At 38.1% G+C, this 23,547-nt stretch overlaps 1 protein-coding gene across 7 annotated transcripts in view; it reads right to left on the bottom strand.

Annotated features, from left to right (window-relative positions):
• Nucleotides 1–3,113: 3,113 nt before the first annotated feature.
• The window catches only part of ATOSA (atos homolog A), a 49,517-nt gene continuing 29,083 nt past the window's right edge, over nucleotides 3,114–23,547 (bottom strand). For all 7 annotated transcript variants that reach the window (XM_069798216.1, XM_069798217.1, XM_069798219.1 and 4 more), the window contains 11 exons: nucleotides 20,042–20,226; nucleotides 18,988–19,190; nucleotides 18,406–18,531; nucleotides 16,280–18,131; nucleotides 15,682–15,798; nucleotides 14,642–14,721; nucleotides 13,742–13,850; nucleotides 12,740–12,898; nucleotides 10,768–10,836; nucleotides 9,715–9,914; nucleotides 3,114–4,360 (listed from right to left, as the gene is read on the bottom strand). In XM_069798216.1, the coding sequence (XP_069654317.1) occupies nucleotides 4,207–4,360; nucleotides 9,715–9,914; nucleotides 10,768–10,836; nucleotides 12,740–12,898; nucleotides 13,742–13,850; nucleotides 14,642–14,721; nucleotides 15,682–15,798; nucleotides 16,280–18,131; nucleotides 18,406–18,531; nucleotides 18,988–19,190; nucleotides 20,042–20,226 (3,254 nt within the window). In that variant the 3' untranslated portion in view covers nucleotides 3,114–4,206. The remainder of the gene's footprint in view (nucleotides 4,361–9,714; nucleotides 9,915–10,767; nucleotides 10,837–12,739; nucleotides 12,899–13,741; nucleotides 13,851–14,641; nucleotides 14,722–15,681; nucleotides 15,799–16,279; nucleotides 18,132–18,405; nucleotides 18,532–18,987; nucleotides 19,191–20,041; nucleotides 20,227–23,547) is intronic.

Here is a 23,547-nt window from a genome sequence, read left to right as displayed (position 1 = left end):
AAAGCAATGATAATGGTGGATGTGCCACATTTGCTTCTAGCAAAACCAAGGAGAAAAGGTCTGAAGGTGTAAAAACCAGAGCAACACACAGAAGAATGATCATAAAAAGAATGAAGTTCATAGATTTGAAAGGAAGAAAAACAACAAAGCAGCGACAGCAGACAAGAATGCAAACTTCAGGAATTTCTTTCAAATCTCTTAGGAAATTAGTGTGAGGCAAAACACAGTTTTGAAGATTCAGCGGTTCCTTGATGAAATTATTTCTTTAAGGGAACAAGTGTAAACTATGCAATGTAGAGGAAGGATGGGAAGTAAATTAAGAACCTCAGGAAAAGCACAAGTTCCTCAATGGCCTCAAATACAAGAAAGCAGCATACAGAAACTAGGTCACTTTTTTACGGATGTGCATCTAAAGCAGATCACGAAGACAAAGGGGCACAGAATCATCACTGAAAATTACTGAACAAACCTTGTGAAGACCAAAGGATTTAATGTTTCTTTTGTTCAATCTGGCATGATCAAGATAGCTAGCGTATCAAACAGTATAACCTCAAACTGGAATAAGGAAAGATCGGTTTATAGGATACTTGAATCAGTTATTTTTTTCCTTATCTGGTACATATTTTCAACTTGGATGACAAATTATCCTTGAGGGTTTAGAGAACTGACTTGAAGCAATCTCCAATTAATTAGTGGTCACCTATATAGGAACCTGTAGAAAATGAACGGGCTTGCAGGAGAACGATAGCTTCGCCATTTTTCTGACTTCAAATAGGAGTAAGGGGAGGACAGAATACAAGCTATATAATTAAGCTGTTGAATCAATAATGACCCAAGAAATCATCTAAAATAAGCACTTAAAAGAAACTGAGTAGCTAGACATGAATTCACAATTAAGAACAAGGGTTTCACGCAATCGCATTTCCTTCAACAAAAAGGAAACAGGCAGTGTGAAGAAGTGGGTGAAGGTGGCTCAAGTTCCAGACGACTTCTGGCATTAATAAGGCTTCTGACACTTCCCCATGCAAATTAGGGAAACTTAACTAGATGAAACTTTAAGTGGTGGATGCAAGTTTTGTTGGAAATGGCTATCAATTGTTCTAACAGCAATGCTGTATTTAGTAGGGTTTCACAAAGGGCTTCCCAGAGCCAATATTGCCCAGTTTCATTGGTGACCCAGATAATGCACTATAAACTTTACTAATAGTAGCAGATTACACTGAGTAAGAGAAGCTACAAGAACCCTAGAAAATAATTGCAATTCAGATTCAAACAGAAGATGAGATACAAAATCTTTGTTCAACAGGTTCAACAATGACACATGCAGGAAAGATACCATACTGGGAACAAGCAGGTAGGACACCTCTGTTATACAGGGTAACAAGATGAATGCAAGTTGACATCTCCTGATACTGAAAAATCAAGTATTATAATGGGATGTATAAAGAGGACTTTAATCCGTAAGACTTATCAGTCAAACCTTCCAGTCTAATTGGTACAGAGAGGCCCTGTCTGGGATGCTGTGTCCAGCTTGAGGCACTTCAAGACAGAAAGCGATGAGCCAGAATGATGAGAGGCACAGAAAATTACATCTATGAGGCAAGGCTGACTGAACAGTCTGGGGTTGTCTTAGATATAGAAAACAAGACCGAGAAAGGAGATACAATAACTAAATTGCCTTCTTTGCTTATAGTGAAAAGGCCAAGTAGTATTTGACTTCAACTGCAGCAAGATTTAGTTGGACATTAGAAATCGCTTTCTTGTGGTAAGTATCGTTTAACACTGGAAGAGATTACTTGGAGCATCCATCACTGGAGGCCCTCATAAACCGCCCAGAAAAATTTCTCAAAAATAAGTCTATATGGTTGAGCCTGTTGAGGAGTAAAGAGAAGCAGCAAATGACTTCTCAAAAATTAGTCTAGTCTCATTTCTTAACCTATGCATAGAAGGTCATGTAGAATTCAGTTTGTATTTTATGAACATTAAGCATTTCTCCAGGTGTGCCCCTAATGGAAAGTGTTAACTCAGATCAAGATGTAAATGGAGAATGACTTAGTTAAATCAAAGTTGTGCATGGATAATCTAAGGTCACTTTCATTCTGAATCCATACAGGGACTAAGTGTAGTTTGACTATTTAAGTCAATACAAATTTATTTCCTAAACATGACTTGTAGTGACCACATACTCAAAATCCACACTTCTTTGCTGTTCAGAACAAATTAATGTATTACTCTGAAGGGAGAAAAGGATGGCTTGAAGAAGTCATTTAAAGTTATCAAGATACAAACATACAAACATTGCATATTGTCAGTGCAAAATAAAAGGTTAATCTACTACAGGTGAATTGTGACTTTTCATTAAAAGTGTATCCTTTTCTCACACTTTTTTTAAATCAAGTACGCAAGCAGATGTGCACCATGACATAAATAAGTATTTTGAGGATACATGCTGTTTGCTTATGACTCAATAGTAGCTACAAAGAAACTAGGACACATTCTCATTATACTAGTCTAGATCCTAGTTCTGTACACAGTACAACTGCAGTTGTATTTGACTCTTCTGCTACAAAAAGAAACCTTTTTCTCAGTTTTACAGGGCACACAAACGACTAGAAACTGCAAACAATCTTTCCCTGTACAGTTTTTTCCAAGTCTCTACAAAACAAATGCTTGCTAACCTTTGAAAACCTAGTGTAACAGAGGGGAAAATACTGCTGAAGTGGGAAACGGACTCAGTAATATCTGAGCTTTGCCCTTTTGTAGCAACAGCCATTTGAATATACAAGAGAGTTGATAAGTATCATCTGGAACGTCTGGTCTCCCTTACTTTCCCTGGCAAACTTCCTGGAGATTTCACGATACACTGACTTCTCCTCTCATCTGAGGGCAGTGCTGAATATACAAGATGTACATTCATTCTTTCTCCAGAGTCTTCATCAGCTAAGCATGTTATACTCCCAAATATGAAGGTCACCTTTCATATTACTGACACTCTGAAAACCTACGGCGATGTAAAGAAAAACATATAAACCAAGGTAAGACAGTTGAGAAACACTGAGATCCTCAGCAAACATTGTAAAGCTTCATTTTCATTATTAAATATATACCTCAAATATAATCAAATGCTTCTAACTTTATTTCTCTCAGTTACACAGTTTAACACTTAGCATAAACTGTTTATCTGACTGTGTTTTGTTTTAGGAATACACATACATAGTGGAAAATATTTATACGCGCAATGTAGCATTTCTAGTAAAATTTCCTGTGGCCACCTAGTGGCCTAAATGGAACTGACCTATTAAAAATATTTAGGATTACATGAAGATCCTCCTTATCTAAAAATAAAACAAAAAGTACAAGTTTCATAGCTTTTGCATATATTTAAGATATAAATACTAATTTGTTTGCAGAGTACATCCTTTAACACAATCTGAGAAATCAAATGGGGGAGGGTGCGAATTTTATGTGAGAAAAACTAGTAACAGAAAGCGAAATTAAAGTGGCCTTTAAGGAAAGCAAGAAATTGAGGGAGCAAAATATGAACCAAACCAATGATCTGAATGCGTAAGTAAATGAACAATCTGCACTATGGTTGCAAGTGTTACTAAATCTGTATGTGAGAAAAAAAAGGAAAAGGGTACCATTAAAGAGAAAAAAGAAGAAAGCTAAATGCTTGCGTAGTATGAAATGTTACGGAAATTCACCTGTTGTCCCCATTTTCAATAACTTAAATGAATATCACTTAAAACATCACACAGATTAAAGACATCTGTATATATTTCAGATTTCAATATTAATGCCAAAAATACATAGTATGATTTTACATAGGATTTATGCTACATTAGAACACTAAAGACAAACATCACTTGAGTATTAAATGAAACATTAAATATTAAATAACTGAAAAATAAAATAAAAAGTGTAAACACTAAACTAACTTGGGAATTTGCTATTGCAACACATCCAATGAAGTGGTTTTAAACAGTACAAAAAGATTAGATTTAAGCATGTTTCCAGTCTACTTGGAATACACAAAGCTCATTCCAGAAACCTTTTAAAAACTGGTCCAGGATCACATAAGAACCTTCTCTCTCGAGCGCTATTTTCATTCCTTTACAGACTTAACTTCATACTGTCATCTCTACCAATCTTTGTTTGTAAGGAGTAATCAACAGTAAAATGAATACTTTAGTTTGCCATTGTTTGCTAGCATCTTGGTGAAAACTGAGGATTTGTTGGAGATTCAGTGTAAGATTTCAGTTCATATGCAGCGCCGCTATCAACTTCCATGGATTTCCGAGAGAATAGGAGCCTTACATCTCTGTGGAGGTAGATCTTTCCAGATTTAGAACTCTGGAACCTGAAAAGATACAAGTATCTGTATTATCTAAAACAAAACATTGATCTTTAAATATTATTGAATTAAATGTGCTCCTTTAAGAGATTAAGGCCTAAAAACATTTGAACATACAAAATTAGCCAGTTAAAATGAAAGGAGAAAGAATAACCTAACAATTTCAATCTACTTTGTTTCCTTCAGCATTTAAAGCTTCTGTTCCTAATTGCCAAGGTAGTGCACAGCTTTGAAAGTGGCATGAAGTATTTGAAGTTCGCACTGCAATTATGCACGTCGGAGATTAAAGTTCTCAGCAATCTAGAAAGGCAAAAAGTGCTCTTCAGTGAGCACTCCTGAAAATGCCCAAAGGGTGGCCTAAGCACACACAAAAGGGAAGGTTCAAATATCAACAAAGGCATATACAGGTATCAAATACATATTTCAGTGCTAGCTATCATACAGACAGATTTCATTGCTCTCTTTATGAACATACCAGCAAGAAGTTTATTACTGCTTTATACCACACACCAAATTTAAGTCCAACTCGAGAAGCAGTAGGCATGGGGATCTCTGCAGGCAGACAGAAGTTTTTTGCACAGAATACAGAGCTACTTCAAAGAGACTATAGTTCACTGGCCCAATCACCAAAGTAAACAGCAGCCAATTCCTGTGCCTATTTATCTTTTATGCTGCAGCTGAACAGCCTAATTCAGGTCCTCCAAACCTGCCAGGAATGTGCCAGTTCCACTTCCTCTGAGATTTAACAACTATATATTGAGAGACGAGATCTGCATTTCAGAGAACTGTATTCTATAGTCTTCATCTGGCAGAGCTTCTTTAATTTCCTTCCCTCGACCAGGAAAGGCCGGAGAGCCTAAGGAGCATTTCTTTATGGCAATTGAACTTAACGTCACTATCGCTACGCCATGGTAAGGGAGAAAAGCTATTGCTACTGTAACAGAAATAGAAACAGAAAGCTATTGCTATTGTAATGACAGAATGATACCATTACAAATGCTGAGAGCAGTGCACACTGTTATTATCACATGTATTACAATTTGCAGAGATTTTTAATAAGCATTCGCACTGAACCCCCTGAAGTGAAAGTAGTATCTCTAGAATAAACCTAGCCATAATCAGACTGAAATTCTGAGAGGTGAGAGAAAGACAACAGAAGATCCATCACAGTTTCATCATCTGGGTCAGGCAGATTGTAGAAAGGGATTCTGTGCCACCATTTCGTTCAGACAGGTGATGCAGAATAGCTTGTAGTCATCCCCACAGCCAGACAAAGGAAAATTCTGCTCTCCTACATACAGCTGTCAAGGGCATTAAATGTGGCAGGGTCCAGCAGAATGCTCCTACTGGCTCCCACAGAGCTTCCATCCATCACTATTTATTTGCTCAGTGCTGTCAGTGTGAAAGCCCTTTACTGGGTAGGCAAAGGGGAGAAGATTCTATCTTAAGAGAAGACTCTGGAGGAGAGCACAAGAAGGAAGAGTGAAAGAGGCGACAGACAAACTGAACACCACAAACAGTTAATTCAGCAGGTAGCTCATAAGACATTTTAAAATGAAAAATTTTATTGAAAGATCTTTTGCAGCAAAAGTATGATTTAAGTTAATTCATATAGAATAGATAGATCTAGTTATCAAAGCACCATCATAAAGTAGAGCTCAATTCCCATTTTACACCTGGATCTATCAGAAAACAATTAGCAAGGTCTATTTTTAAACTTCTCAAGCTTACTATTTTCTATTAGTGAGAATCCTGCAAGACTCCCTTTGCTCAGTAAATAATGCTTCCCCATAACATGGCTTTTCTGAGCATATTTCACAAAGATTGAAGGAGGATGAGTGGGATACAGCAACAGCATTCAGGAGATTCTTCTCATCTCAGCTTCCATCACCTAATTTTTTCTTTGAGAAATGTTTATCGTAGTAATTGGAATTTAGAAATGTTGCTTTTCATACATGCAAATGCATTGGAATAATCAAGAGACAACCATTACATACACTTTTGTGGGGTGGTGATGGAAGCGGCCAGCATGGGACTGGCTCCAGAGCTGTGGCAGCTCCAGTAGTTTTGTGTAAAGGAATCAAGAAAAACACAACAGAGGTCTCTGACAGATGGTGTCCTAAGAACAGTAACAATAGACAAATACAGGAAGGCTTAAACACACAAATATCAGATAAGCTAGAAAGTCTGGCAGAGGAAAGAAAGTGATAAACATTACTGAAGAAATTAAAAATACAAGCACAAAACCCCTATATCATGTTTTGCAAGTAGAAAAGACTACAAAACACAAGCTATAAAATCTGTAAGTAAAATCATTAGGACAAGGATACAAATTTCTAGATCAGGAAAAATGCTGAGAGATCAGAAAGATCAAAAAGCAACTAGTAAATCAGTAATAGCAGGTATCTTCAGCTTCCACCAATAAACGTATCACATGCCACATTAGGAAAATAAAAAAAAAAAAAAAAAGCGTCTCAACACCTTGAGGAATCACTACTTTTGACAACCAGTTTCAAACTTACCCTCCACCTAGCCTTCAGTAACAACCCCTGTTTAGCTGTTAAGCAACAACAGTTGTGCTCCATGTAATTAAAAGAGGCAATATGTCAGTAACTAAAGCTGTTGACCAAACTTTAAAAACTTGAAAAATGCTGAGCTGTGGGCAGGTTAACTGTTTAATTGCCTTTTATAGGGGTGCCAGAATGTGACCTAGAAACCATTGATGGTCGTCACCCTCACAACACTAGGCAGAAACGAGGAGTGAACAGAGCTGGACTCACAGCTCTTTTGCTCATGTAGATTAATTACAATGCAAAAATCATTGCTTCACATGTAACAAAAAATTTATCCCCAAAGCATCTTCAATTACTTAAACTGCATGTGCAACTCTTGATTTTCTTGTAGTGAATAAAGCTCTGCTGTCCGTGCAACCTACGTTTTCTATCTCAATACTGTAGCTGTGGGTACAAATACAGTCTAATGGCATATTGAACAGTATCTCAAACATAAAAACTGCATGCAGAAGCTGCATACACAACAAATCTGACACTTTAAAAGAGTGTTGTAGAAAATCTAGCCGCCAATGTTAAGTTCCAGACCTATGCAAGCATTTTTGCTGAATTACCACTTGAAAAGAAGCTGTCATGATGTGAGTGCTGACAACTGTGATTAAGGCCTTGCTAGCAGATGCGACCACAATACATCTTACTGGTGGTGACTTCATTTGGGTTTTTTGAGCAAAATTTCAACATGTAAGCGTAAGATGCCTGTTTTCAACAACTACTGCAATTAAAACTGAAAGGCTGTTCTAAGCCAACTTGAGTAACAACAACAAAAAAATCTTAATAGTTTAAATTTTTTAGGTTTGTATATAAGTTTTCAGTAAAATGGGTTTGAGGAAACATTGCTGCATTTAAAAATGAAGTTTTAAAACCAACTTACATATGAATTAACATATTACTAAGACTTTTAAGCTCTCCTAATTAAAATCCATCTTTAGTAAAGAAGGCTACAAGATTGACAAGTCTTTTGTAAAATCTGAAGTACTCTGTATAATAAACCACAAAACAGATCAACATAAACTATTGTAATATTTCAAGGACTTTTGCGGTTCTTCCATTATGAGAAAGGACCTGCTGTTTGGGTTAATGTCTGAAGCAAAAAACTTCTGGCAACTCTGCAGCTATTCACTTTCCAAAGTAAGCAGCTGAGCATCGTAATTATCAGTTTGTTTTTCCAGCCAGAAATGGATGCATTTCCAATCGCACATTATAAATCCATGAGCTGATCCCTACCAGAGGTCTGAAAGCTGAGCTAAATTGTACAGGTATTTCAAACTAGTAGCATCAGAACTGCTACATTTCTGTCTCTCAGCAGGTATCAGAAATAGGAAGCTCATGAAAGAAGACTTCTAGCTATAAAAGACGACAGAGAAGAAAGCAGGCTTGCCTTCACATGTAAGTCATTATTGGGTCTGTCTACAACAAATTTACAAACTACATTAAAGCAGAAACTGAAAGGGGACACAAGTCTACTACTCTTCATGCCTGTACACCAGACCCAGCTGGCCACAGATTTTTGCCCACCTCTGCAGCTGACACCTGTCCCCAGCTCCTCTGCATCATATCAACATGACAAGTGAATAGAGCTTTTTATTTGCGCTACACACTCTTTTTCAGAATTTACCCCAGAAGAAAATTTTTAGAAGGCAGTTAAGTTAGACATGGCAAGTTAGTATGGCATGAAAGGACGAATTTCAATCTAGGCTAAAATTCAGAATGAAAACACAATTCAACAGCCTCATCGTGATGCTGTTTTCACACTCCAGTAAACGAACACACATTTTTTTATGACTGTCAACTTTAATTTAACGGGAAAGCTTAACCTGGAATCGCTGCCCTAGACAAAGTTGTGTTTCAAAAGTCTGCTGGGTAGAAATCAATGCCGCTAAATAGGGAAAATATGTACCAGAAGGAATTCTACAAGAAGTTAAACAGAAAACTGTTAAGAGATTTGATTTTGTTCTCCTTGCTCACTTCAGAATGTCAGCTGCTGTTGGGTTTCCAAGCGCTGCAATGAAAGCACTGGATCTGGACGTACGTGGTTTATTTACTACAATAATGCAGGCAAAAGTCCACAAACTGCAGGACAGAGTATATCTATCATTCCTCCTTTGTTTTGAACTGCAGTCTCCAGAATATCCCGAGAGCAGCAGCACAATATCTGGTTTCAGGCAGTGCTTTGTAAATCATTTAAGGAAGATTGTGTGAATATTTCATAAAGTGAAAGGCATTATCAGTGGTACTGCACCATGAAAAAGGTATTTACGTTTTTAGCACTAAAGACTGTATTTTTAGGAGTAACTCAGAATGCTTTTCACATTATAAGCTATTCTGGTGAAGAGGCACATGTGTAGGACACATGGATCCTTAGTTTTGGCTTTTGCCCATGTAACATCCACACTCACTATTTCCCATAACCTCAAAAAAAGTACATTGACCCAGCCAGAACTAAATCTCTCTTGCTAAGAAAAGAATTAAGCTTTACAAGGCTATACAAAATACTTGAATGCCAAGAAAGAGCTTTATATTTTAACTTTATTTCTCCCAAGCAGAATCCAAATTATGTATTAGCTCTTCTTCCTCTACTGTCTAGCTTAAAGACCAAGTTAAAAGCATTCTTTTTTTAAAATAAGTCTGCATAGTGCAATGCTGGCTGGGAAAGAAATCATGAGATAAATTTTGACAGGTACTTGGATTTTGTGGTTTTGTTTGTTTGGTTTTGGGTTGGGTTTTTTGTTTGTTTTGCTGTGTTTTGTTTTTGTTTTGTTTGGTTTTTTTTTTTAACTTTGAGGAGCTTACCTCAGATGTATGAGGTAGCGTAGTAGCCTTTCTTCAGTCTGTTGACTATTTTCTTTATTGAGAGTTCTCTTGATTTCTCGTCTCACAGGAACAGAAAAAGTTCTTTGCCGTAGGAATGTTTGATGATTAGCTGGCATTTCTCTCAAGTCATAGATCACCACAAACATCTTCACCACAGTTTTGTTAGGGTTAAATAAGGTCTGAAAAGACAAACAGTTCAATACAATATTCTTTAAAGATGACAAATTTAAAAACAAACAAACAAAACCAAAAAACCTCCACCTGTCAAAATAGTCACCATCCTCTATGCACTTGTTTCTGTATGGCACCAGAACATTTTCTGTAAAAACATTGTGCAGTTTTTCTGTTTTTCAACACTTCAGCTACTAGCAATTCCCATTTTTAAATATAATACTAAACACAACCTAATCTGAATGAAACACTACTATATGACTACTGTTACTTTGATAATCTGCATCCCCACTTTTGCTTATTCTTCCTGTCAGCTTTTTGTCTACGCTGTTTTCTAGATACAATATGCTCACAGGAAGCACAGTGGTGGGCTTCGCTTTTAAACCTGAAATTGCCAATGTGTTACCCTGGACTGGGTTCTTAAAAGAAAGAGGCAGATCATTGGTTCTAAGCAATGACTGTGATTTACTTTCTGATTTTATTACAAAAAAATAGGTGGTGTTAAAATTTTACAAAATTTAGAAACAACTGAGTATTTAATCTTAATGCCTTTAGAAGGATTTCAGAATTTGGACTGTAGCCTAATTACTTCTCTGTTACTTCTTCAAAGCCACCATGTCCCCAACTATTCTGAATCTTCAGTAACTGATTTTAAGTCTCTTCACAGCACAGATGAGTTCAAAGGTTGGGAGTCTTTTTTGTCCAATAAATTACACACAGATTTCTACTTTGAACTAGAGTACCTACAGAGATGCACATTTCCACCACTAGCTTCATGCTCATCTCCAATAACCTCATCTCCTCTGCATGACTTTCTTGGTATTAGCGGTTTCAAGGCACCTGTATCTGCTGAGTACGTACCACTTGTATTGTTCCTGAAGGCGGTACCCGATAACCCCTTTTACCAAGGGACTCTAAAGTAATTACACCCTAGAAAAAGACAACACACATTTAGTTCACAGGGAGAGATATAAACAAATCAAAATGTTCTGTTCATGTAATTGTATTTATCTGAAAAACAATCAGTAACGTATAAAAACTAAAAACAGAGTAGGCAACGCATTTAAGATGTGGTTAAAAATCAACAGTAGGGGCCTTACAGATACTTTGGCAGATCATTAAAAGCTGTGCAATAAGGGGTTCACTCTCCTCTTGAAACAAGATCCAAGTAGTTTCCACATCTTCAAACTAGCAGTCAGGGAGCTATGGCGAAAGACAGCTTTCTTTTCAAAACGGCTTGTAAGTTAATATGGAAGATTTGTCTCCTCCTTTCCATTTTCGTATCACCTACAATCGCACCAATAATACTCCAAATCTCACAGAACTCATTTCTGCTTTTCAGAGGCAGCAGATGCACTTAATCTTCCACTCTAATCCAAACTTTAGCAACCACGACATCTGCTTTTGTACCAGCTGTGATCTACAGAGCACCCCAGTGTCCCACAGGGCACCCTAACGCTACTGAGGCCACCCTTAGGGTACTGCCCCAGGGCACGCGTTCGATTGACCTGCAGCGCACAACTGTTGTACCCCACTGCACTGGGCTTCACAAAAAAAAACCCCAAAAAAACCCAACAGCCAAACAAACAACCAAACAACAACAAAAAAAGACCTCAGAGCAGAGAAACTAGCTATACAAACAGAAACAATGTTTCTGATGAGGGAGGCACTACAGAAATGTTGCATTAATCCTGGGAGACTCAGCCATAATAGCATGTTTAGAGCACTGTGGAAAAGCCTGAAACAATGAAACCCAGCTAGGAAAACAAGCAATGCTACTTTAACCATTTGAGGAACATCAGAATCCCTTCACCTCCTGCAAAATCATGTGAAATAATCTAGAAAGATGAAAGCAAAACAATAGATACTTCTTTGCAGTGGTTAAGAGAAGACATACACAAGTTTAAACTCTATTATTCAAACTTAACTTGCAAAACCATTTCGTTTTCTGAATACTTTTAAAAACAGAAGGTCAGAAATACGGTAAGTGCTATGAATTTAAAATCTAAATATTGGGATAATCAGATGTTCAATGCTTTACTCACATGTTTAAACAGACTATTTACCATATTTTAGACAGACAGACACAAATGAAAACCTTTAAAAATTAGATCTGTCACCCAGGTAATTAGATCTGTAACCCAGGCATTCAGAACATATCTAGCTGTCTGATTCAATGCTAGTATACAAGACATCTTTTGCTTTTTACAAGGAAGCACTTTAGAATCCAAAACGCATGCTGTTATTGTAGAAACATGCAACAGAATTAGCAGACAGATACCGAGAACACAAATACCGTGTCAGTGCGAACATCAGCAAACCATGCAGCTTGAGAGAGCGCCGCGTGTCATGCTAGCTCAGACAATATTTGCTTTAAAAGAAAGGGCTGAATAACTTCTGAGTCTAAGGTTGCCATCAGCAATTGTACGTTGGCCTGCACCTAAGCCACTTGCTGGCAGAGCGGTTAGTTGCCCAGGGCAGCTGCTTGTTGGGACAACAAAATGTATCCCATTAAGTCCAGCTATTGCATCACTCCCTATTTTAAGTTAGATGGATAAAAAGAGATGGGGAGGGGGGTGATCACTCCAGTGTGGAGGGAGACAAATATGTTCAATATCCTAAGATGAGAGCAGTTGGATGGTGGGGCAGAGCAATGGGAAGAAAAGCACTAGTTAGGGAAAGGAAGAAGGGACAGGAGAACTCCATCATAAGCAGTTGAAAATAACCCAGGTCCCTGCAGATCCCCATTTCCTGAACACTCTACTCACCAACCTTCTGCTCTTCACCTCCACCTATCAGAATTTATTTAAAATAAATCCAGCCACACACTTACCATGTAAGGAGAGGGTGCATTATCATCTGAAACGCTGTAGAATGACACTTCGACTGGCAGAGTCATGTGCGTGGGACAAAAGACTCCACTTGCTCCCACTTCTGCTGTGAAACCCTCCACGATGCCAAGCGGGTCTAAGCGAAAATTCAGGACAGATTCCTGAAAAACAAAACACATACAGTTTAGGTTGGGAACGCCTCAAATAAAATATAGCAAAACTAAGCAGCAAAAAAGGAAACAAGTGTATATAAGAACTTGGGTCTTTCGTAAGGTGACCTGCCAAAAATCAACACTGAGGCAAAATTACAAAGAACAGCAGAATGTTCAGCAAGATGACAGTGGTTTAAGAGAAAGCATCATCCAAATCCAGTCTTCATCCTACTGAAACTGGTGCAAAAGCCCACAGAGAATTTTGTTGCAGCAGGATCTATGTGTGATTTTCCTTGACATATACTATCTGAAAAAAAATAATAATCTAAAATCTGTAACTTTCCTCAACATATTCATTCTATATCTCACAAATATGGAGTATGATACAACCCATTAACACACTAACTGTTAGGTGTTGATAACTGATATGCTACATGAAGTGAAAAGCTGGAGGCTACACTTCAAACACGTTCTGTTTTAACACTGATTTAACACAGCTTTTGTGACATACTAAGTAGACTTAAGAGTGAAAATGTACATCCCTTCTTCTAGGTATATACATTATAAACATGAGCAATTACAGCTCATTTAAGTCAACAGAGCACCTCCCAACTTGACCATAGCGGGAAATAAAGGTTATAAGCAACTCATTGTATCTGAATCTCTGAGAGAGAAGATGTCTGGGGCATAAAATATGTGCCTTTACAGCTGGAAATGAAAACAAAGTTTATTCAATTTAATTATGAACTTTTACATTGTAATCAGGCTGGAATTATTCACAGTAATGTGCTTTTAAAAGCAGTACAGAAGAATACTAAAAATACCACAAGAATTCTAGAGAATATGCAATACCTCAAAGTTTCCCAGAAGGCTAAGACTTGTTACAGGTGGGGCACTAGAACTTAGAAATGGTTTCCCATGGCTCTCTGGATCACTGTCTCTGTTTATACATTGTTGTGGGCTATTGAAAAAAAAAGACAGAATAAATATAAAGGATAAACACATTTGCTTTTGTCTTCTGGGTATAAACAGCTCTAGAAAGAATAAATTACTTACTGTATTACAAAATGTTGTCCTAAAGAAGTAACAGTTGAACATTGCCTGTTAATACTTTAGCAAAACATTTTCCAGTTAACTGAAAAAATACCTTCACAAGGTTTACATTACAAGGGATAAAGACAATAAAAATTTAGGTTGTTCATTAACTCCGTTAGCAGGAACCAAATTATCAGATTATTTTCTCTTGTATGCAGATATTTTTGCCTCATATCCTGAAGTTTCTAACAGCAAACTACCATACTAAAAGCTGTTTATGTTACGTGTATTAATGTGTAAAAGGTCATGGTCGATCCCTTTTAAAAGATAAGTTCTCTGAACAAGTTAAGGCAAAATGTTTAACCCGTTCAACACTAAAACCAAAACATAACACAAAAATAACACTGATTTGAAGAAGACTTAACAATTACTATCTTTTCTGTCTGAAAATTCAAGTGTATCTTACAGCATACCTACCCCTACACAGGACAGAGCTTGTCCCGGCAGCAGCTCTCGTACCATGGTTATGTCCTAGAGCTGTGCTAACCCGGAGATCCCTGGGGTAACTCGGCTGCCAAGCCGTATTTCAAAGTAAGGATTCTTTTGAAAGGCACCCATTTTTTATCTTTGCTAACACGCTTTGTTGTTGCATACAGGTACGTATATACATTACGTCTCCCCAAAAATTCTTAATTTTGGGGGGTAAATAAAACATACCTTCTTGCAGACAGACATTTTAAATGCAACAGTGATGAATCCAGATCAAAGCACCCAGACTGTGTTTTTCTTTGAGGAACCTCAAGAGGGAAAGAAGATGTTAATTTGAAAACGGCACCTCTAGTAAGGACAATTTTGCCAAGTAAGCACGTTTGCCAAGAATTTTCATGACATTACAAAATTATAAAAACAGAGCAGAAGAGAGTAATTCCTATACATTCTAAACTTAGTGAAGAAAATTCTAAAATTATTAATGACAAGATTATAAATTCTGATTAACAGGAAGTACTTAAAGACTCATTCAAGAAGCTGATGTCTCTTTGGAATGGTACAAAACATTACTAATAAACAGGCTGTAACAATTCCCATCCAAGTTTCATGAAAATATGACAGCATTTACAAGCACTGAAGAATAAAACGTATCATGTGTTGATTACAGAACATCACTACTTCAGCAGTTTTAATTGGGACTGCCTTTTTGTTTACAACTCCCAACAACCTACCAAGAACTGTAACACTTCCCCAATGTCTTTCTGTCTTATCACAGCAGCTCTTTATCACTTAGTCATTCAATGACATCTCTGATTGCTGATGAATATATGGTACAAACTGTTCACAGAAACAAAAGCTTTGGAATAATAGGCAATCAGGCATTAATAACTCACACAAAAACTCTTAAATGACAAAATATGTTAGCTTACACTTAAAACACTAATCTTCAAAATGCTTTCTTTTGTGCTCTAAAATAGCACCAAAGCATTTTTTTGCTATAGAATTTTCTAATGTCACCTTCTGTTAATCTTGATAGGATCTCAACAACTACCTCTTTAATATTTTCTTTTCCAGAATTATTGTTCAACTTCATTTGAGTGTTAACTCTCAAATTTCCACTTGCAAGAGCATTCACTCTGACACTGAAAGTAAACACACGCACTTCATCTAGGTAATTTGTCAAATTTTCTACCATACACCGATATCAAAAGAACAAAATACTTCCTTTCTCATTTAAAAGATAAGTTATCATTTCAACAATAACTTACGGGACTTGAAAGCAGAGGCAATCCAGTTCTGGGATGAAAAGCTTTGGTTGAAGTTCCATCCAAGGATCGAAAATTATGTTTCCGCCATATATTTGTGTGTTTTAGAGACGGTGCTTTCTGTCAGCAAAACAAATTTACTCAAGGTATCAATGGGATATTTCAATGGCCTATCAGGGTAATACTTTGCTAATGGAGAAGATTTCTGAACCGGGTGGATCTGCATCACACTAGGGTATTATGAAATATTCAGTATAAATTCCCCTTGACTCCATCTACAATCACACAGACTGCTCACTAAAGATGGTATATTTATAAAAAGACAGGAAGCCTAACTGCCTATGGAAACTGTCATACATAATGCTATCACCATGAGCAGAATAAGAAAATGTTCTTCTCAATGTTAAACTTACAATTAAGAAGGTATGGAGGAGGCACTACCAGCCAAACGTTACTTCAGACCAAGACAACAATAGCAACATGCTGCTTCCTACGAAGTCAGACTTAAATCTCTCTGCATGTTGGTCCTTAGCAGATATAGGGTACAAGGTATCTGAGTAAGAGCAGCTATAGGAATTGGTCTTTTTCTCTATGTATTTACCTGTACATCTGGGTTCTTCAGCCGCTCACACTTAACTACACCGTCTTCTGTAGGTTTCTTCTGAGAAGTGCTTTGGAAATCGAGGCCTATTGGGTCTTCATTCTCATCATGTGCACTTTTCATTTTGTCTTGTTTGGTTTTGTTTTTGAAACTGTCATGGTCTTTATTTAAATAATTTTCAATACTAATAAGCTGAGTATTTTGCTCATAAATATTTGGTTTTTTTGAGTCTTTATCTAAACACTTGAGCTCATTTTTGTGCAAAGAGTCAGATACCTGCATCACAGTCGCTTTTTTTGTACCTTCAAGTATTCTGCATTTATCTATCTGTACATTGTTAAAACTGTCCGTGCCATTGTTCTCACTAACAACTGTTCTTTCTTTAAGTTTATTTGTGCAAATCTGTTCATCAATGCTGCTGAAATTTGAACACTGTTTAATTCTATTGGTTATCTGGTCTTTCTGTGCATAACCAGAATGTATTGTTTCCAATTTATCTGGCAATTCACACTTATTTTCTTTAATACTTGATGATGATGTGTGAATGTTAGTAAATGCATGAGAAGTTTTATTTGAAGTCTGATGAAATGCATTTCGGACAGCTTCACTGGGTTTTGCTAAAACCAATTTTCTTCTTGCTTGGAGTTTCAGAGAAGCCTTCAATTCTCCATCAAACCTGCAAGGACTGATAGGAGTATCAGGTGTCTTTGTCCTTGATTTACTGCTGTCTTCTAACAAAGAAAAATCGGATTTAGCAAAAGAAACAGAAGACGGTTCCTTGCCCTTCTTCAGCAAATTTTCATCTTCATATGTACTTCGGAAAATTTTTGAAGTAACTGGACTAGTCTCATGCACTTTGAATGGACGTCCAGTAACATGAGAAGTAGCTGGATCACAATGAATCAAGTGTTGGGCAATCCTTGCTATCACCTCCTGCCGCTCCTGGAGCAGAGAATCGATCAGGGGATTACTCTCTCCTGCCGACTGACGGCCACAGTGGTTCACTGGAACACGGGCGTCAAGCAGTGTGATCTCTGGTATTGCTCTAGTTTTACCTTCACCACCATCTTCTTGTATGGCATTGTCTAAGTTGGCAATAGAAACAGGGGAGGTTTCCTTGCCTTTCCTTGGCAAGTTTTCATCTTCGTAAGTACTCCGAAAAGCTTTCGGTGTAGCTGAGCTGTTTTCATGTATGTTGAACGGACGTCCAGCAACAACTGGTGAAGTAGCTGGATCACAGTGAATCAAGTGCTGAGCAATCCTTGCGATGACTTCTTGTCGCTCTTGAAGTAAAGAGCCTATCAAAGGATTGGTTTCTCCTGTGGGCTGATGAGAGCAATGACTATTCAAAACACGGGAATCAACTAGAGAAAAGGATTTAAAAGTTCTGACAGGTGTTTCGTGAGACTGTGTCTTATTGTCTGCTGTAGCATGATAGCATGGAACTTTAGACTGCGATGCCCCAAAGTCAGATCCAAGTCCAGTAGATGGATGAAGTTTTAAATTTCTGATAGATGTAGTAAATTCAGGCGTCTTTTTTCCATTAAGTAGGCCTTCAGGTGTCATCGTCCACGTCTGTTTCCCACAGAAGCGCTGTGGACTGGAGGTACTGCATTGCTGTGCTGCACTGGAATCACCGTGCTGATGTAACTTCCGCTCTTGCATTCGCTTTTCATAAAAGCTAAGGTTGGTGTGAATACTACAGGTCAAAACTGGGTAGTTCGATTGTCTCGGCAAAGACTGGACACTGACTCTCAAGGCCACATTGTGAGAAACATTAGGAACAGGAAAGACATGCTCAGTTGGTGTCTGGGAGAACGTCCATTGCAAGTCCACATCTGCAGCGCTCACCCTGAAAAAATACAGAAGGGCATTTACAGAAATATCTAAATGAAGAGTCTTTAATTATCTACTTCACAACACAAATGTCTAAGAAAAAGCACTAGAGACACCAGCAACTGCTGTACTTTGCAAAGTATACAAATCCTATACAACCGCCAAAGTACTGGGCCAACAACGTGGCACTTTCTGAAATCAAACAGGGAAACAGGAGGGAAGAATGGTTTTAAGACAAGTTGCAACAACCTGCGAACAGCAAATGAGGTTTTTTTCCATCCCAGACATACCTGTACAGAATGTTTCGGGGAACAGCACCATGTGAAACACTCAGCCACGCACTTAGCTGAGAGAAGAAAACAAAAGAGCGAACAGCCAATAAAAGGGTCTTCTCTTCAATAAATCGATCTCCACTCCTAAAATGTATTAAGAGAAACACGTGGATGTTGGTAAGAATATGCAGAGAACTATCAGAACTAGAACTAGGACATTTTCAGTTTTTCATTCTGAAAATAAAACACAGCTGAATCAAGCAAAACAATGAAACTCCTCAAACATTTTGAAGATTACAAAGCCTGATTTGTTTTTATCCACATAATTATTTATACAATTTAACATAACAAATAATGCATAAAAATGACCATTTTCAGCTAGGAACATTTCATACTCTGCATTGCACAATGTGCACTGCAGAAAGTATGAGTACAGGAAGACTAAGATTAAAAGATGCTTAGATTTCACTGGTAAATAGTGGTTTTCTTAGATCAGTCCTCATGGCAAAGGGCCAGTTCAAAACCACTAACTGATTACTTTAAGGACTTCAGTATGACAAGATTCTTGCAACTATCATCTAATCCTAATATCCAACTTACTGTCGAGGAACTGGCTCCAAAATCCACCTTTCTAACAGCAACGCATCTTGTTTGATTGCAGGATCATTTAAATCATTCCCCTCGGTGGTGGGCCCTTCATCACTATAGCAACAGTCTGGAAGTAGCATCACTTCTACCATGATCGGAATATTGTTCTTCCACAGTAGCATAACCTCAGATCTGGTTCGCCTGGCTTGACGACACTGAGGGAAAGAAAAAATGTCAACATATGCAAGCCATAAAAATACTAGCCAGATTTAAATCTACTTTAAAAACATGTTCCAAAGTACTGGAAAAGGGTAAGGGTCAAATTCTGTAAACTAGGTTTTGCCAAATCAGAGATAAGATTCCAGAGCTATTAAATGAAAAATAATTAACAAATCCTTTATGGTTGCCGTTTGAGCAACTTCTGTAGAAAATTAAAAGAGCTCATAAAAATACATTTCTGCAATCACTATACTTTGCTACCTTGTACTTCTCTCTCCACAACTCATCCTCTTGGATAGACACACTCAAGCAGTATCTTTATAAGTTCTGTGTCTTCGAGCAGGCTAACTTCTGCATGAATGATAACTTAAATTCACACAGTACTCAGGAACTTTTACTTGAGAGATGGGATGCTCCAACCTTACTCCCAAATAGACTGGCTAGATTTGATGGGCTCATGTTTTTTGGATCACTAACTTTTCAAGAATACCTGGAAAAGCAAAAAGTTAAGGCAAGTCAGCCTACATTTCCTCCAAAAAAACCCCAGACCAAGAATATTAAGTATAGCACTTGCCATTTGCATAATAAAGATTCAAATAGCTACTGCATTCAGGTAGTTGTGCGGAATTTCATGTTCAAGGATGAAAGGCTTAATGATCTCCCATTTTAAGGACAGATCTATTATTAGTATGATACTGAATTACATACTCATTTAAACGCAGGACTGACAGAAAGCAACTCTTATTCATGCTTAAGTGTGAATCTACTGTAGGGTTCTTGGCTGACTTTAATCATGGTAGCAAGGATGCACACAACGACACTTAAAATTAAATGGGTACCATCATACCTGAGCCAGTTTTTCGCTGCATTCATGCTTAGTTGTTGTTGGCTGACTTGATTGTGCCGGTGGGCAATGAAAGCCCTCTGTTCTGCCCTTGATCGAATACTCGGGCGTTCGACCTTCAGTGATCAACAAGGCCAAGGAGACCAGGAACTCCTCAGCTTCATACTCAAAGTATTCATCCAAAGTATCTGCCATTTAAAAAAGACAAAAAATAAATAACGACATCTGCTGTAGAACAAGCTTTCAACTGTTGGCTGACCCCACAGTTTGTTTCAATTTACACTTAAAATGAGAGCTATGGGAAATGGATCTTTGTATCAGACTGGCTGCACTCCCCATAAGGCCCGAGTTACTGTACCACCACAAAACAACTCTCCTCATCCCGTAACATCATCACTACAAGCAAACAGAATTAGAAATACCCTAAAGAAAGCTTCACATAGTAACTAGTCAATGTACCAGATTTCAGCAGTGCTGAGAAACAACTGTTTGTATTGTGAACCACAGCTGGATCACAGCTCTTCCAGAAGAAGAAAAGTTTCCTGGGCTCTAGTGGGAGAAGTCTGACGGCAGCATGACTTGGCATTGTTAGTATCATGTGACAGAAAGAGAAGCCACAATACATCATAAAATACATTAAAAATTGAATAAGAAAAAAATAGATTTACTTCTATTAGAAAAAGTGGGACACAACGTTCTTTAAGATTTTTATTGTGAGTCCCTCCTGCTGAGAGCAAGGCTTACTTGAGAAGTCCATTTTTAGTTACGATTAACACATAGGAAAGGTTCCCAAGGAACATACAGAGTATTCATTGTTTTGTACCATGGTCAGTCTAAACTTGTGCAAAGAATTAAAACTCAACGAGTCTCCGTAGACAAAGCAGCAGCTGGCATTACTCTTCATGAATTACCTTGGCACACTTGATTCCCACAGAGGCAGGATGCACCAGTCCCCTGATTTAATGGTGTTTTGTAGAGCACCCTTCTCCTCCTCCTCCTCCCTCATAACGAGGATGTCACACATCATTCAAACAGATTCAAGTACAAGCAGATCGTGTCATTCCCCTCTCTGCTTGGAAACACTTAAGCTTCAAAATGATTTAGTTACTGAAGAGGCTGCAGAAAAATCTCTTTTCCAAGACAGCTAAAATACATTCAGTTCAAAGTCTATTTTAAGAGCAGCAAAGAAAGGCAGGTGGAGGCAAGGCTGCCAGCAGTTCTTTACCTTTATTTTTATGCTTTAGGGAGACAAAAGCACTTGACGCCTTCACAATTTTAACTTAAATGTCCTATGTCATCCACCAAAACAAAATTGCCACAGGGACAGAGTTAATTTCTATTCATGTTTTGATTACCATGCATAAAATACCTTTCCACTTCGAAAAAAAAAAAAGAATTCAGATGTCTCTTTTGTCTTCATTCCCTAATAGCAGAGCATTTGGCAAACATGGCAAGACAGACTTGAGAGATCCATACAAGAAGGGATGCATGAAACAAAAGTTCCAATTAAATGTGCAATTACCTGCATACGCAAATTGTAAAGCGTGTAAAACTAGCTTTTGTATGTACATATGTACCTAGCCCAGGCTTGTACTCCACAGACCCCAGGGCTTACAGCCTATTTTGAGGGATATACGTAAGGTAAATAAGAGAAGTCAGCCCACTGCCAGAGAACTCAGTTCAATGCACAGGAGTCCTCCTCTTTACCAACCTCCCCCCCGCCCTTTTTAAAGGATCGCACTTATAGACAGCTCCTTTGGGTGACGGGGTGGGCTACAACCAGGACCCTCTTCCCGCCACGCACCCACATCTGCCCGTGGCACACGCAGCCAGCGGCGCGGCACTCCGGACCCCTGCCGTACATGCCACATCTGCATGTGCACATCTGGGAAAAGGTGCCAGGTGCTGGACTGCCACAACCAGCGCAAGTCCCGTGGCTCCATCCTCCGGGGGGGAGCAGGGAAGGGGCTCTTCCGAAACAACTGCCCGTGCCAGCTGCCTGCCCCCCCCCCGGGGAGCACCCCGACCAGGAAGGGACGGAGGGCCCTGGAAGAACAGGGTGCTGCCAGGACAATTCATCCGGCCACTGCCTGCCCTCAGGCAGAAGAAAAGCCGGAGGATGGATGAATTACCCTGGAGGACCCCATATGGCACGTGAACGATACATTAAATCATCTGGCATGAGTTAAAATGGTCATTCATCTGACGGATGGCAGAACATGACTAATAAAGGGCGCATGAAAGATTAAAGGAATGGTAAATAACAGAGAGGACAAGACACTTAGGTAGTGATATGAGTCACCTACAAAATTAGGCATCTGCAATTTTATTATTTTTTTTTCAGCTGAAAGTCTGGTGAACAATAGGCAAGTCATACTTAGGGATAGGGAAATGGGATTTGGAAAGACTCTGAAAAGGATTTGGATATTACAGCTGACAAAAAAAGTAATTGCAGCATTATCTTGCTGCCAGCACAAGCATCATGCTCATCTTTTTATGTCCAAAGGTCATGGTAATGTTAAGAAAGCCACAGCAGGAAGGATCACTACTGGAATATTTTTCCTACTCTGACAAGAAGTTCCAAAAATCTAGCAAGCGTTCAGCAGGAGTGATATTAATTTAAACAAGAATTGCCTCATGCTTGGCAGACTAAACAGAAGCAGAATTCATCCTTAAGAAAATGTATAAGAGGAATTCTGTTTAGTTAAAATGTGTAAAAACATCTATGGTTTTAAAGAAAAAAATAAAGAGCCTGACCAAGACCTGCACGTGCTTATGCAGACAGATCCTATTCTCGAACACCTTCTTGTGTAACAGAAATGTGCACAGTAAGATGTGATACCTGAAAATTTACAACAGAGAATTTTAAATGGCAAGTAACAGTAAAATAGATATGCCCTTTAATTAACATTAGTAGCTTACCATGTGAAGCAGTAGACCTTCTATTATTTGGCTCTTTTTAGAAAGAATCCATATTTGATCAAAAGCTTCTGGACTTGACACACATTAACAGATAAAACCTATGGCCCGAGTGCTTCTGCTGAGCTGGTTAGATTCAGGTAAACCACCCCCCACTTTTTGCATTAAAAAAAAATCCAATACCAAAGCTTAGATATATTGTATACTTAAAACGCTCATTGTCTTCACAGAAATATACCACCAATTGACATACAAGCCGTAGACAGCTTAAGCACGTCCAAACGCAAGATCCAGTGAATTTAGTAAATAAGTAAGATCTATTGAATAAAGCAAGGTAATTAAATCTGAAATAATCATTACTCAAGATTCAGAATACATACACAATATTACTTCACGTAAACAGATAAAACTTACTTTTAAGTTCAATTTGCAAACACTGCCTCTGTTCCTGTATCAGACCTATTATTTCAGAAGCAACCAGTATCTCACCTTAAGGATGGAAGAGGAGACCCAACTAGCTAGAGAGACATACTTGTATTGGCTGCAGTTACAAAAACACAATGTTGTTTCAAAATAAAAACTGCATCTCA

Source organism: Haliaeetus albicilla, chromosome 12 (genome assembly GCF_947461875.1).
Source record: "Haliaeetus albicilla chromosome 12, bHalAlb1.1, whole genome shotgun sequence".
Lineage (NCBI taxonomy): Eukaryota > Metazoa > Chordata > Aves > Accipitriformes > Accipitridae > Haliaeetus > Haliaeetus albicilla.
This window is presented reverse-complemented; position numbering and strand designations above follow the sequence as displayed.